Source organism: Gracilinanus agilis, chromosome 6, assembly GCF_016433145.1.
Source record: "Gracilinanus agilis isolate LMUSP501 chromosome 6, AgileGrace, whole genome shotgun sequence".
NCBI lineage: Eukaryota > Metazoa > Chordata > Mammalia > Didelphimorphia > Didelphidae > Gracilinanus > Gracilinanus agilis.
In genome coordinates, this window is record NC_058135.1 from 292,215,563 (window position 1) to 292,227,877 (window position 12,315).

The following is a 12,315-nucleotide window of genomic DNA, read 5'->3' on the forward strand; positions in this document are numbered from 1 at the left end:
TTCCTTCCTTCTTTCCTTCTGTCCTTCCATCCATCCTTCCTTCCTTCATTCTTTCCTTCTGTCCTTCCATCCATCCTTCCTTCCTTTCTTCCTTCTTTCTGTCCTTCCTCCGTTCCATCTGTCCTCCCTCCCTCCCTCTCTTTCTTCCTTCCTTCTTTCCTTCCTGACAAAGCTGTGTGTGTGTGTGTTGGGGAGGCTGTCTGATCAGTAGTTTCTTGGTGTAGAATCTCCCTCCATCACCCCAGATGAGTCCAAGGACATTGTTGTTATTTAAAGGACTTGTCCAGAATCACCCACCCAGCCTGTGCCAGAAACAGAGATGTCTGAGTCCAGGCTGGCCCCGTCTCTGCCACAGGCCCTGCCTTTCCTCACAGAACCTCTAAGAACCTCCCAAGCTCCGCAATCCAGCAGCTCTGGCTGGCTCTTACATTCTCCAAAGAACATGGAAGTGTGGACAAAGGATTGAATCCGTGCTCTGCTGTGTGCCATGGGGCAAGGCTCTTCCCTCTCTGGGCTTTGGTTTGCTCTGTTACCCAGTGAAGGTGGTGGGTCTGAGGACCTCTGAGAGGCCCCCAGCTGTGACATTCTCCATCACAAGAGGAGGAGAATATCTCAATTACTGATGCTGTTGCTGTTGTTGGCAGTGAAGGGAGAAGGTGGGAGGAGATCAGCCGTGAGCAGGGGGAGCCGGCCGACTGGGTCCCTCCCATAAGAAGCAGCCCCTTTGACCGAATGCTGGGAATCTGCCCTGGCTGCCCAGTGCGATGTCCTGAAGTGCTCACACCCCTGACCCTTGGCTAGAGGCTGGTATTTGCAGCTGCTGTGGAAGCCCGGGTCAGTGTCAGGGGAGCAGAAGCAATCCTGAATTCCCAGAACCCCAAAGCACTGGCCAGGAGGTGGGAGGGATGTGAGTGGTCTGGGAATGAAGCGCTCTGGGGAGGGCTTGGGGCCAGCAGGGGCAAACCACGAGCACTAAGTGTTGGTGGATGGTTCATTCATTCAGCAAACATTTATTGAACCTCTATTTGCTGTGAAACTTTGGGCAAGGGAGTCTCCATGCCTTAGTTTCCCCATTTGTAAGATAACTAGCTCAATGGTCTCTATTTCCCTCTAGCTCCAAACCTGGTGACTGGAGGACACTGTGGATGGAGAGCTGGGAAGGACCTCTAAGGTCATTAACCTCAACTCTCCCATTTTACGTATTGAGGAAACTGAGGCTAAGAGAGGAGCGGGATCTTTTCTGAGTTTGGTTCCGTAGTAGTATGTGGCATAGTGAGAAATCAAACCTAGATCCTTCGAGTCTGAAAAATTAAAATATGCTTCTGAAGTTTTGGTAAGCCTGAATTCTTTTGAAATTTAAAATTTTATTAAAAAATTATAATTTGGTATTGAATTTTAGCTTTTTTAATTACACGTGGAAACAATTTTTACAGCTGCTTTCTGATCTTTGTGATTTAGCATCTCTCCCTCCATCCCTCCCCTTCTCAAGGAATTAAGTAGTCAGATGTAGTTGTCAACCTGGAAAAACACAGAACCCCTGGAGTAGTCATAAAACCGAATCTTTGATCAGGAAGGAGACAAGTCCTTACTGTTCGCAGAGCCCAGCACCGAACACCACACCGACTCTGGGGACGATGTCCCTGAGAGAATCACTGCTAGAGGATTCTCCCAAGAATAATAGAACTTGGCGACTTCGGTTCCTTTTGGGGAATTGCTCACAGCAAACATACCCTGACCTGGAAAAGAGGCTCGGCTCCCAGGAAGTGGTCCACTACGATCGGATACAAAAAGGATGGCTCCGGCCAGGGGCTAGTCTTCCTGGGAATGGATCTCTGCTACAATGGGGGAAACTTCTAAGACAAAAAGGGTGACTGAGCGTTTGAGCCTTGATCCCTTGTTCGGCCTAAGACCAAGTCAAGCGACAGAGGCAAACTTGGGGGTTCCAGAGTTCGAGTGACAAGATTATACCATGCATTCAGGAAGCCTGACTTCTGTGAAACGTTTAAAGAAGTTTCAGGAAGACACTTGAAGCATGTGGCTGGGGAACAGACTGACTCTTTACCTTCTCTCTTCCCAAGGATGTCCCACCTTTGAATCAGTCTGTCTGGGAGGAGTGTAGATTTGAAAATTAATATTCAGCATCTCCAAAGTATAATATTTATAAAGATTGATAAATATTTGACTGGAGAGCTAGAGAACACAGGAACGTTCACCACTCGATTCACATGGAAGAGAGAGAGCGTGCCAGAGTGAACCCAGACTATATATATAGCCCATGTAACAATGCACGGATATGAAAGGCAAAAGGAATTGTAGGTAATTCAGAAAGGAATTTTGGGCATTGCACTTCCAGGGGTTCAAGATTTTCCAACTATACAAGAGAGAGAATAAGGGAGCAGCTGGGTGGCTCAGTGGATGGAGAGCCAAGCCCAGAGATGGGAGGTCCTGGGTTCAAATGTGGCCTCAGACATTTCCCAGCTGTGTGACCCTGGGCCAGTCACTTACCCCCTATTACTTCACCGTTACCACTCTTCTGTCTTGAAACAAATACACAGTATTGATTCTAAGATGGAAGGAAAGAGTTAAAAAGAAAAAGAAAAGAGAGGATATTCTTTGCCCGTAGGAGCTAGGAAAGGTAAAGTGGTTAGGAAGCTTGAATTCCCATCTCCATGGGCGTGTTTCTCCAAATTTCTCTTTCCTTGCTTCCAGACCCCTCTCGGTATCCACAGTTGCAGCCTCCCCCAGCCTGATGTTTGGTGTCCCATCAGCCCCTTCTATACACATTTTAGCATTCTTGGGTCTGTCCTACCTACCTTCCTTTTACATAAACTCCATCCAGGCAGAGAAGAAGGAAGAGTCTGTGTTGTGTCCTGGGTTCAAGAGTTGGTCTCAGCTTCCCAAAGACCTGGTTCCAGTCTTTGCGTCTCCCTTTCCACATAGTGTCTGTGTGCCCCAAGGAATTCTCAAAGGACATTCCTATGTACTAATGAAATCATACCTCCAAGCTCCGAAACAGATCCTCTGGTCTTGCGTGTGTAAGAGATACCTGGAGCAGAGGATCATCTTCTGATGGAAACCACTGAGAGACTGACTCTACGGTAGAGGCTGTGGCTCTCTTCGGTGGTTCCCGAGTATTTCTCCAGCTTGAGTTCACTCATTCTCTGATGAGAGTCATTTAGTCCGTAGCTACTTGGTCACTGTCTCAGAGGAAATCCCAAGTTTGTCGAGGGTGGTGTGTGGGATGTGAATCCTCCGACTCAAAAAAAAAAAAAAAATGAGCCTGAGATTACAAAGCAGCAAGCCAGACATCTGCAACAGAGATATAATTCAGTTGGAGGCACCTGCTGGACTTCAGGCAGGCGTTTAAGTATACTTTTAAGGGAGCATTTTCCTCACAATCTCACACCCAATCCTGTCCTCCTCCTGGCTTGGGATCACCTTCCTAAATCCAATCCTGACTCTCTTCCGTGCTCCTGCACGCTTCTCAAAAAACCCCATCAGCCTTGTGGCACCTCCAGCCAAGTCGCAGGATAGATTTAGCCCAGGAGGCAGGGTAGGTGGCAATGGAGGGGACTGTTCTTGTGCAGAAAAGAGAAGGAGAAAGGAGGGGCATTGTACCTATTCTGTGTGAAGTTAGGGACTTTCTGCCTTGTTCTGTGTGGCAGGCGTAAAGAAAGTAAAGAAAGAAAAGAAGGAAGGGGAAAAGGGAAGGGGAGTGTGGTTAGGGACTTTCTGCCTTGTCTAGCCGGCACTCCCAGCATGAGTCCCCTTCAGCAGGACGATAATATGCATCAAGTCAAGACACGTTGCCTTAGTTTCCTTTTCTGTCAAAAAGACCCAGCTTGATATCCCTGGTCCTTTGAACTCACGCCATCTGGGTCCAGATTCACGTTTTCCCTTCACACCCCAGAGCAGTATCGACCACCCTTCCTCCTCTATAAACTGCCTCACAATTTGTACAATTCAGTTGCTAAGCCATTAAACTTATCTCTTTTATGGAATCCTAGATGTAGGGCTCGAAGGGCCTTAGAGGCTGTCGTGTCCAAATAGTACAGGTGAGGAAACTAAGTCCCGACACGGCAAGGAGATCCCCCCAGGATCTCGTAGTAAGTGGACGAAGCGGGTCGTGGGGACCGCCGTGTTGTGCCTAGACCTCCCTCCCTCCCTCCCTCAATGTTCTTTGGCCTGACTGACCGCATGTCCTCTTAGGAGCCGAGGAGGTTCTGCTGCTCGCCCGGCGGACGGATCTGCGCAGGATTTCCCTGGACATGCCAGACTTCACGGACATCATCCTGCAGGTTGACGACATCAGACACGCCATCGCCATTGACTATGACCCCGTGGAGCGCTACGTCTACTGGACAGATGATGAGGTGAGGGCCATCCGCCGGGCCTACCTGGACGGCTCTGGGGCCCAGACCTTGGTGAACACGGAGATCAATGACCCCGACGGCATCGCCGTGGACTGGGTGGCCAGAAATCTTTACTGGACCGATACAGGCACAAATCGCATCGAAGTGACGCGGCTGAATGGGACCTCGAGGAAGATCCTCATCTCAGAGAACCTGGACGAGCCTCGAGCCATTGTTCTGAACCCTGTGATGGGGTGAGTCTCCGGGTCAGGGCTCCGTGCTCCGAGTTTGTGTCCAGGAAATGGGCTTAATGGGGAGGGGCAAAGAAGAACCGAAACCTCCCCTAGCGCTGCAAGGTAGGGTGAGGATGGTGCTAGAAAAATGATCATCCCAGCTTTACAGGTGGGGAAACTGAGGCTGAAAGGAGAGAACTGATTTTCCCATACTCTTGGAGTTCATGTTCCAAGCAGGATTTGAACCCACGTTTCTCCTGACTCCAAACTGAGCATTTTCCCAAAGCAGCAGGCGGACTGCCTAGATCAGCCCACAATTTAGCCCAAACTCGGCTCTCCTGTCTCTAAGCCTCCTGGGAGCCCAAATATAAGTGACCCGAGCGTTCTGTGATTGCGGAATGCTAGACCCAGAGCTGGATGGGATCTGAGGCACCCTTTAGTCCAACCCCTCATCTTACAGAGGGGGAGCATGAAGCTCGTATGGAGCAGAGCCGGGATTTGAACCCAGGTTCTCTGATTACAGCTTCTTCGGACTTCCCAAGCCTCATCCATTCTGCCTTCCCCTCCCGGGGCCTCTGATCCCCCCACTCCGAAGAGGTTGGGTCAGGGCTGCGCCTCTGTTTGCCACCCGCCAGTGAGGCCATTGCCGAGGCTGTGGAAGGCGTGGATACCAGTTGGGTGGCTCTGGAGACGTTGTAGGGAATGAAGATAGCGGAGTGGCTTGTGGCCGGATACCAACATAGGAGAAGCTTCCCGTGGCGTGAAAATTGGGGTGTATCTCAGCAATATTCAGCCTGAATCTCTAGCCATCACGTTGGCATCTGGGTCAGCTCTCAGAGAAAAGCTTGTTTACCCCAGAGGGATGGGGAGCTCATCCCTTCTCCAGGCCTGGCTACCAGACCTATTGCTGTCCCTGTCCCAGCCCGCCTCAGAATGGGGCACGGCTCCAGGTCAGTCTTGGCTCTGGCATTTAGTGGCTGTATGTGTCCTTGGGCAGATCACTTCTGCGGGCTCAGTCTTCTCACTTTGAAAATGGGGAGAATCCTTAACTCCCAGCAAGTGTTGGTATGAACACGCTTTATCAGCATCAGGGTCCAGAGGAAGGCGCCTTGGCTCTGGAGGCAGAGGACAGGGTTCCCATCCTTCCTCTAGCTCTGTGATCCTGGGCAAGTTGGTCCTGGTTTCCTTCTCTGATAAGGGAGGGGGTTGGACTTCTTATCCCCCAAAGCCCCTTTGCGCCCTCGATCTAGCATCCTGGGTTCATCCAGCATCATAGAGCAGCACATAGAACCAGGGGGTGGGAGTCAAAAACCTCTCCTCTGATATATATTTACTGTGTTGCCCGATGTCCCTGAGCCTCAGTTTTCCCTTCTGTAAAATGGGGAAAATACAACCCATCGCGCCTCTTCTAGATTTATTGCTAGCCTTAAGAGGGGGCGAGTTTTGTTGAGTTGAAAGAATTGTGCGTGTGATTCTTTTTCAGCTACATGTATTGGACAGACTGGGGTGAAAACCCCAAAATCGAATGTGCCCATCTGGACGGACAGGCCAGAAGAGTCTTGGTGAACACGTCGCTCGGATGGCCCAATGGCTTGGCTCTAGACCTCCAGGAAGGCAAACTTTATTGGGGAGACGCCAAGACAGACAAAATTGAGGTGAGTCACTCTCCGGGGGGTGGGCGACTCTGAGTGAGTCAGGTCACTTAACTAACTGCTAGTTTGTATAATTTTTTACATAGTTATCTATTTCATTCTACTGTCCCCTCATATTATCGATTAATTTAACTAGAATTCCAGGTCATTTTCCTTTCGGTTCTTATTTCTCTTCCCTTCCCCTCCTTGAGAAGACAAGAAAAATGGAACCTGTAGCCAATACGTAGTCAGGCAACATGGATTCCCACATTGGTCCTTGTATTTTTTCTCCCCGATGTGTCCCTTGAGCTCCTCTGCTTTCTCTCCGAGGTGGGCAGCCTGTTCCCGGGGGGGGGGGTCATTGTGTTGATCAGACTCGCCAAGTCCTTCGCAGGTGGTCATCACGACAGCGTTGCTGTTGCTGGCCACGCTGTGGTCCGCTCTCCCCGCTGCTCTTCCATCCGTTGAGACAATTCTTCCCAGGCTTCTCTGAAGCCGTCCCCTCGTCCGTCCCCTCGTCCGTCCCCTCGTCCGTCCCCTCGATGGCCCTTGGAGCACAGCAGCTCGCCAGCCCCTTGTTCAGCCATTCCCCAGGGGAGGGGCATCTCCTTGGCTTCTGCTTCTTTGTCCTCACAGAAAGGACTGCCGGGATTCGGGGATTGTCGAGGGGAGGGAAGAGACTTTTGGGAGCTGCAATCAGGCTGAAATCTTGAGTTCTTTGTCATGAATAGAATTAATCACACTTATTAGTCCTAAAGATTAACGGTTAATAGGCCCAGGAGACACTCCTCTGCCGGGAAGCCCCCTCCCCTCGGTTGTCCCAGGGTCCGGCATGGCTGGCGCCTCCCTCTTCTCTTCTTGAACCCTGCCTTTGTGGGTCTCTGCGCCAGCCGGACATGATCTTCCCTGTGTGGCCATCCCTGCCAGCGGCTGGAAGGTCTGGGGGGAGGGGGGGGCTTCCTGGTGGTCACTTTAGGAAAGGCGGGACCACAGCAGGCGCACAGGGAGGGCTTTAGCCTGCCAGGTGATGCTGTTCCTGCTGAGCGGAAGCCACATTGCATTACAATGATAATGGCTGGGAGCCTTCCTGCCTCTCTCTCCCAGCTCACGGTACTCCCCTGTGCATTTCCTCCACATGCTGCCCATTCTCAGGTTCCCTTTTGTGTGATTCTCATTTATTTGGGTGTTTCCTTGGCCCCCTCCAGCGCAGATCAGAGCTAGGAGGGGACGAGTCCAACAGTGTCCTTTGACAGATGGGGAAGCCGAAGCCCCAGGAAAGGAAGGGATTCGGTCAAAGGCTCACACCGGGGCAGGATTCGCACTTGTGGCTGGTGGTGATGAGAGGGTGGGAGTCCGGGTGGTGACTGCAGAAGAGCCTGCTGCTTTGAAGTCAGAGGGGAGGGCAGCAGGCAGGCCCAGGGGACCCCAAAGCTCCCTCCTCTCAATTCTTTAGTGTGTGGCAGAGACTAGAAAGCCCAGGAACTTCCTTCTAGCCCACAGGAGGTGGCCAGTGGCTGCTGGGCACGTCCGGCTCAGATGAGAATCTTTTCTGTCGGTTTTCAGCTAAAACTGGGTCAGCAGGGAATCCCATCAGGCTCCTGGTGGATTCCAAAGGGAAGTGGGGCGAGGATCCTTAGCTGGGCTTCAGAAGAGGACTGCCCGGGGCACCTACAGGGCTCAGTGGATAGAGAGCCAGGCCTGGAGAGGGGAGGTCCGGGGCTCAAATCTGGCCTCAGACGCTAACTAGCTGTGTGACCCTAGACAAGTCACTTCACCCCCACTGCCTAGCCCTTACTGCTCTTCTGCCTTGGAACCAAGACACAGTATTGGTCCCAAGACAGAAGAGAAGGGGTTAAGAAAAAGAAAGAGGAGAACCGGCCAGAACGTTAGTGCAGATGGGCACAGAAGAGACCCTGCAGTCTGAAGGAACCGTCTCCATCCGCCCTCATCCATCACATCCTCTCTTCTGCCTCCTCTGCTCCCTCCCGGTTTGGTTTCTTCAAGGGATAAAGGAAGGGCTCTCCTGAGACGGAGCCCTGGCAGTCAGTCCCTCCCGGGGCTGGGGATCTCCCTGCCGCCCCAGAGATGCCCTTGGACTCTGCACCTTCCCTTCTTCAAGGGAGGGGGACGGAGTGGGGACGCTCAGTGGGTCGAGCGAGCTCCGTGCTGCTGGCACCGTCCCAGCCCTGCAGCATCCCGACGAGCCATCTAAGAGTTGGCGATGGGGGGGACCCACCAGAGTCCTGGGTCGGCAACTTGAGAAGTTTTCTTCCCAGATAAGCGCATCTGTTGTGATAATTACCATTCCTGAGCCTGTCTTAGAAACTGTCAAAAGCCCAGGGCTGCTAATTTGGCCCCCTTTGGGGGAGGATGAAAGGGAGCCGCCTCCTGGAATCCAGCCAACAGAAAGAAGGTTTTCGGGGAACCGTCCCCCCATCCCTCCCTCCCTCCCTCCCTCAGAAGGATGTTTGCTCCCAGGGAGACTCTTATGCAAACTTGGGCAGATGAGCTGAGAAGGTCTGGCTCTGGGGCCAGGAATGTGCCTCGCTGAAAGCCGAGAACATTGCCTTTAAAGGAGAAAGCAGGCCGGGGCCCACCTTCCCATTCAAGGTGCTCGGCAGAGTTTTCTCCAGCCTCGCCAGATCCCGGCATGTCTGAGGGGACTTCTCATGGGGCGCGGGCCGAGGAATCAGCCCCTCCCATTCTCTGAGGAAGTAGAGGCTCAGGCTAGAGACCACCCAGGAGGCCAAGTTCCGGGGCTTTTATTCCCCACTTATTCGGATTTGTGGTCCATTTCCCCCCAAACGAGGCTGGGGCGCACACGCACACATAGACGCACGGACACAAACTTTACACCCAAACACATGCATACAGGATGGGCCGTTTTATTAACTCAGAGCAATGCCAGATGGGACAGTGGGAAATTCTTTTAGTGACTTCCAGGTGGGGGCAAAAGGGGCTAAACTTGGCAGCCTGAGATTTCAGAGACTTGATGAAGAAGGAGGCAGAACTGGCTGGTCGGGCCCATTGGGCTATTTTAACAAGGTGGCTTTGAAGGACCGTCCTTAGTGAAGGAATGCAAGGAAAATTCTTACTCTGGGCACGGTTCCCCAGAAGCCACTGGGTGCAAAGTGGGGAGTGCCTGGCCCAAAGAGTCCCATTTTGTAATCAGTTATTGACTATGGGACATTCACATCTTTTCCCACAAAAATCCATCAAATGCAGTTGACTTTACTCAGTTTTCCCCCAAACCTTTTTGTCTATTGAACCAAAGCCAAAGGATTTTGGGCAGCCAGGTTGTACAGTGGATGGGGTACCAGGCCTGGAGTCAGGAAGACTTCTCTTCTTGAGTTCAAATCTAGCCTCAGATATGATAAGGCACTAAATTCTGTTTGCCTCAGTTTCCTTATCTATGAAATGAGCTGCAGAAGGAAATGGCAAACCCCTCCAGTATCTTGGCTAAGAAAATCTCAAATGGTGTCAAGGAGAGTTAGACAAGACTAAAAAATTAACTAAACAATAATAACAACAGGAAATAATTCTGTATCTTGTCTATGGTCCAGTCCATCTGATTTACTTGTTCCTCCCACATGACATTCCATCTTCCATCTCCATGCCTTTCCCCTAGCCAAGCGTCATGCCTGGAATACCCTCTCACCCCAGCTCCACCTCTTAGAATCCCTAACTTCCTTCAAAGTTTGGTTCAAGTGGCCACCTCCAAAAGATGCCTTTCCTGATCCTACTCTCCGGCTGTTCAGGTCTTTCTCCATTAAAGCAATTACTGTGCATTCCGTATATAATTGTATTCCCTTCTGCATCTATATACTGTTTCCCTCAGTAAAACAGAAGCTCTTAGAGGTCAAGAGAAGGCAGAACCAGGTGGTTGGGTCCATAAGGATATTTTCAAGGTAGCTTTGAAGGACCTTTATTAGTGAAGACATGCAGGGAAAAAACTTGTTATGAGCACACTTTCCCAAAAGCCACCAGGAGCAGGGGGGCAGTGCCTGGCCCAGGGGTGACAGACAGTCTTTGTAGCCTCAGCATTTATTGCATTGCTCAAGGAATAGTAGGTATTTGATAAGTGTTTGTCTCTTGATTGATTGAATTCTCCCCAGAAAATATCTCCGGAACTCCAAAGAATTCAACAGATCAGAAGCCAGTTCAGGAGAGGAAGAAATTAATTCTTTTGGGTCTCCTCGAACCTGGTACCTCCTCACATGGCAGTGGTGAATAAGTGTCTCCGATTGGCCGACAGGATTCTTGTCAGCCCTTGCCCACAGAGGCGTCAATACTTTCTTTGAGTGGCTTTCCCTACCTGGTTCTGTCTCTGTTGGGCCTACGTTGCATAGGAAAACCCTCTGTGTTGTGAGAATTTGCTCTTGCCACTGGCAGGCATTCCCAATGCCTCCCACAAGTTAAGAAAATCTCTGACTGCTGATGAAAGCCTACCATATTCTACTTGAGTTTATTTATAGCTTAATTTGGGAGTTTTGGTTTTACATGAGTATTCTCGTCCAACAACGACCCATATGGGAGTGTGTTTTGCACGATAATGCATGCATAATCTAATTACCATCTCTCAGAGGAGGGAGGGAAACAATGGATCATATAAGTTCAGAAAACATGTGGAAAGTTGTTGTTGCATGTAATTGGGAAAAATAAAATATCTTTTAATATGGCAGGGGTGGGGGGGGGAAAGTCTTGGATTTTGATCACTTTGTGCTCACTAATTTAGGGTCACTGTGGCCCCACTGAAATTGTGACTCGTGTTACAAGTGACCTAGAATTTGAACCCCCCTCCAAGGCCATTTTAACTTGCCTAGAGCCCAAGATGGAAAGAAGGGTGGATTCGGTGACTGGGCACCTGGCTTGGAATGCCCACTCTGCATCTGACAGTCCACGAATACTGGACAAGTCACTTGTTGTCTTTAGGCCTTATTTGACTCCCCTGTAAAACGAGGGGGCCAAGTTGGAAAATAGCCCTGCATTAGAGAATGTCCCACAGCCCCAGCTCCATGAGCGCATGCTTCATTAGTGGCCTCTTCAGAAACGCTCCATCTTTGGGGGTGAGTGTCCGTTCTCATTCTTGTCGAGTGTCCGTCTGACCAGGGGTCTCGCCTTAGTTCTGTGCTTCTGTAATGACGCCAGCAGGCCAGAGCCATCTTTCTTAGACCTCCAGCCTTTGTGCTAATGGCAGGGCTGGATGTCAGGAGGAGAGGACGGGTCAGAACAGCTGGGCAGCAAAACCAGCCGGGAGAGCGTCCAGGCACTGAGGAGTGGGGGCAGGGAGGGAGGCCTCATTTCTGCTCCAGGGCGGCCAGAATCGCCTTTTCCTAAAAATTGCAAGCAGGGAGATCTTTCTCAGGGGTTCAGCTCAGGAAATGATTCCTTTAGAACGGTAGCGTTCATGTTCCTGATCACTAAAAGCATTTGGGACGCCAAGGAAGCCAAAGACCTGGGAGCATAGACGGCGACAGGCGCCTCCCGTCCTGCAGAGGAGCGTGGGGGGCGCTTACAGCCAGGACGGCACAGCTTGATCCCAGTGGTTTTATTTGTAACGAGGATGAGACCAGCCAGGGCTGATGGGAAAGACAGCTCAGTAAAGATGAAAGGGCCCAGGTGGCAAAGGAAGAAACCCCTCGGTGCAAGCCTGTGCTCTGGATCTAGTCATCCGTGAGCCGCAAACAGCTTTGGGAAAATCTTTATGAACGACAGCCAGGTGATTGCTACCTGTGCGTGGCTGTCAGAGACCCAGACAGAGACAGGGAGATGGAGAAGGAGAGAGAGGAACACACACACACACACACACACACACACACACACACACACACACAAGAGAGTCAGACAGACAGACAGAGATGTTGGGGGGAGCAGGGGGAGAGAGAAAGGGGAGAAATGTTGAGGAGACCAAAACTGGCATGGCCCCTTTTCCCCTTCATGCCCTTCCACATGAATCTTTGCATCTTTTTTCTCCTGCCCCTTCCCCTCCCCTCCCCTGTCATCCTCCCCACTCCTCTCCTCCCCTCCCTTCCCCTCTCCTCCTCTCCCCTCTTCTCCCCTCCCCTCTCCCTTTCCCTCCTCTTCCCTCCCCCCTTCTCT

General features: G+C 51.2%; 1 protein-coding gene across 1 annotated transcript in view; it reads left to right on the plus strand.

Annotated features, from left to right (window-relative positions):
* LRP5 (LDL receptor related protein 5) overlaps positions 1-12,315 on the plus strand; it is a 130,889-nt gene that overhangs the window by 72,403 nt on the left and 46,171 nt on the right. Inside the window, exons 6-7 of the mRNA XM_044682058.1 lie at positions 4,210-4,606; positions 6,069-6,240. Of these exons, the coding sequence (XP_044537993.1) occupies positions 4,210-4,606; positions 6,069-6,240 (569 nt within the window). The remainder of the gene's footprint in view (positions 1-4,209; positions 4,607-6,068; positions 6,241-12,315) is intronic.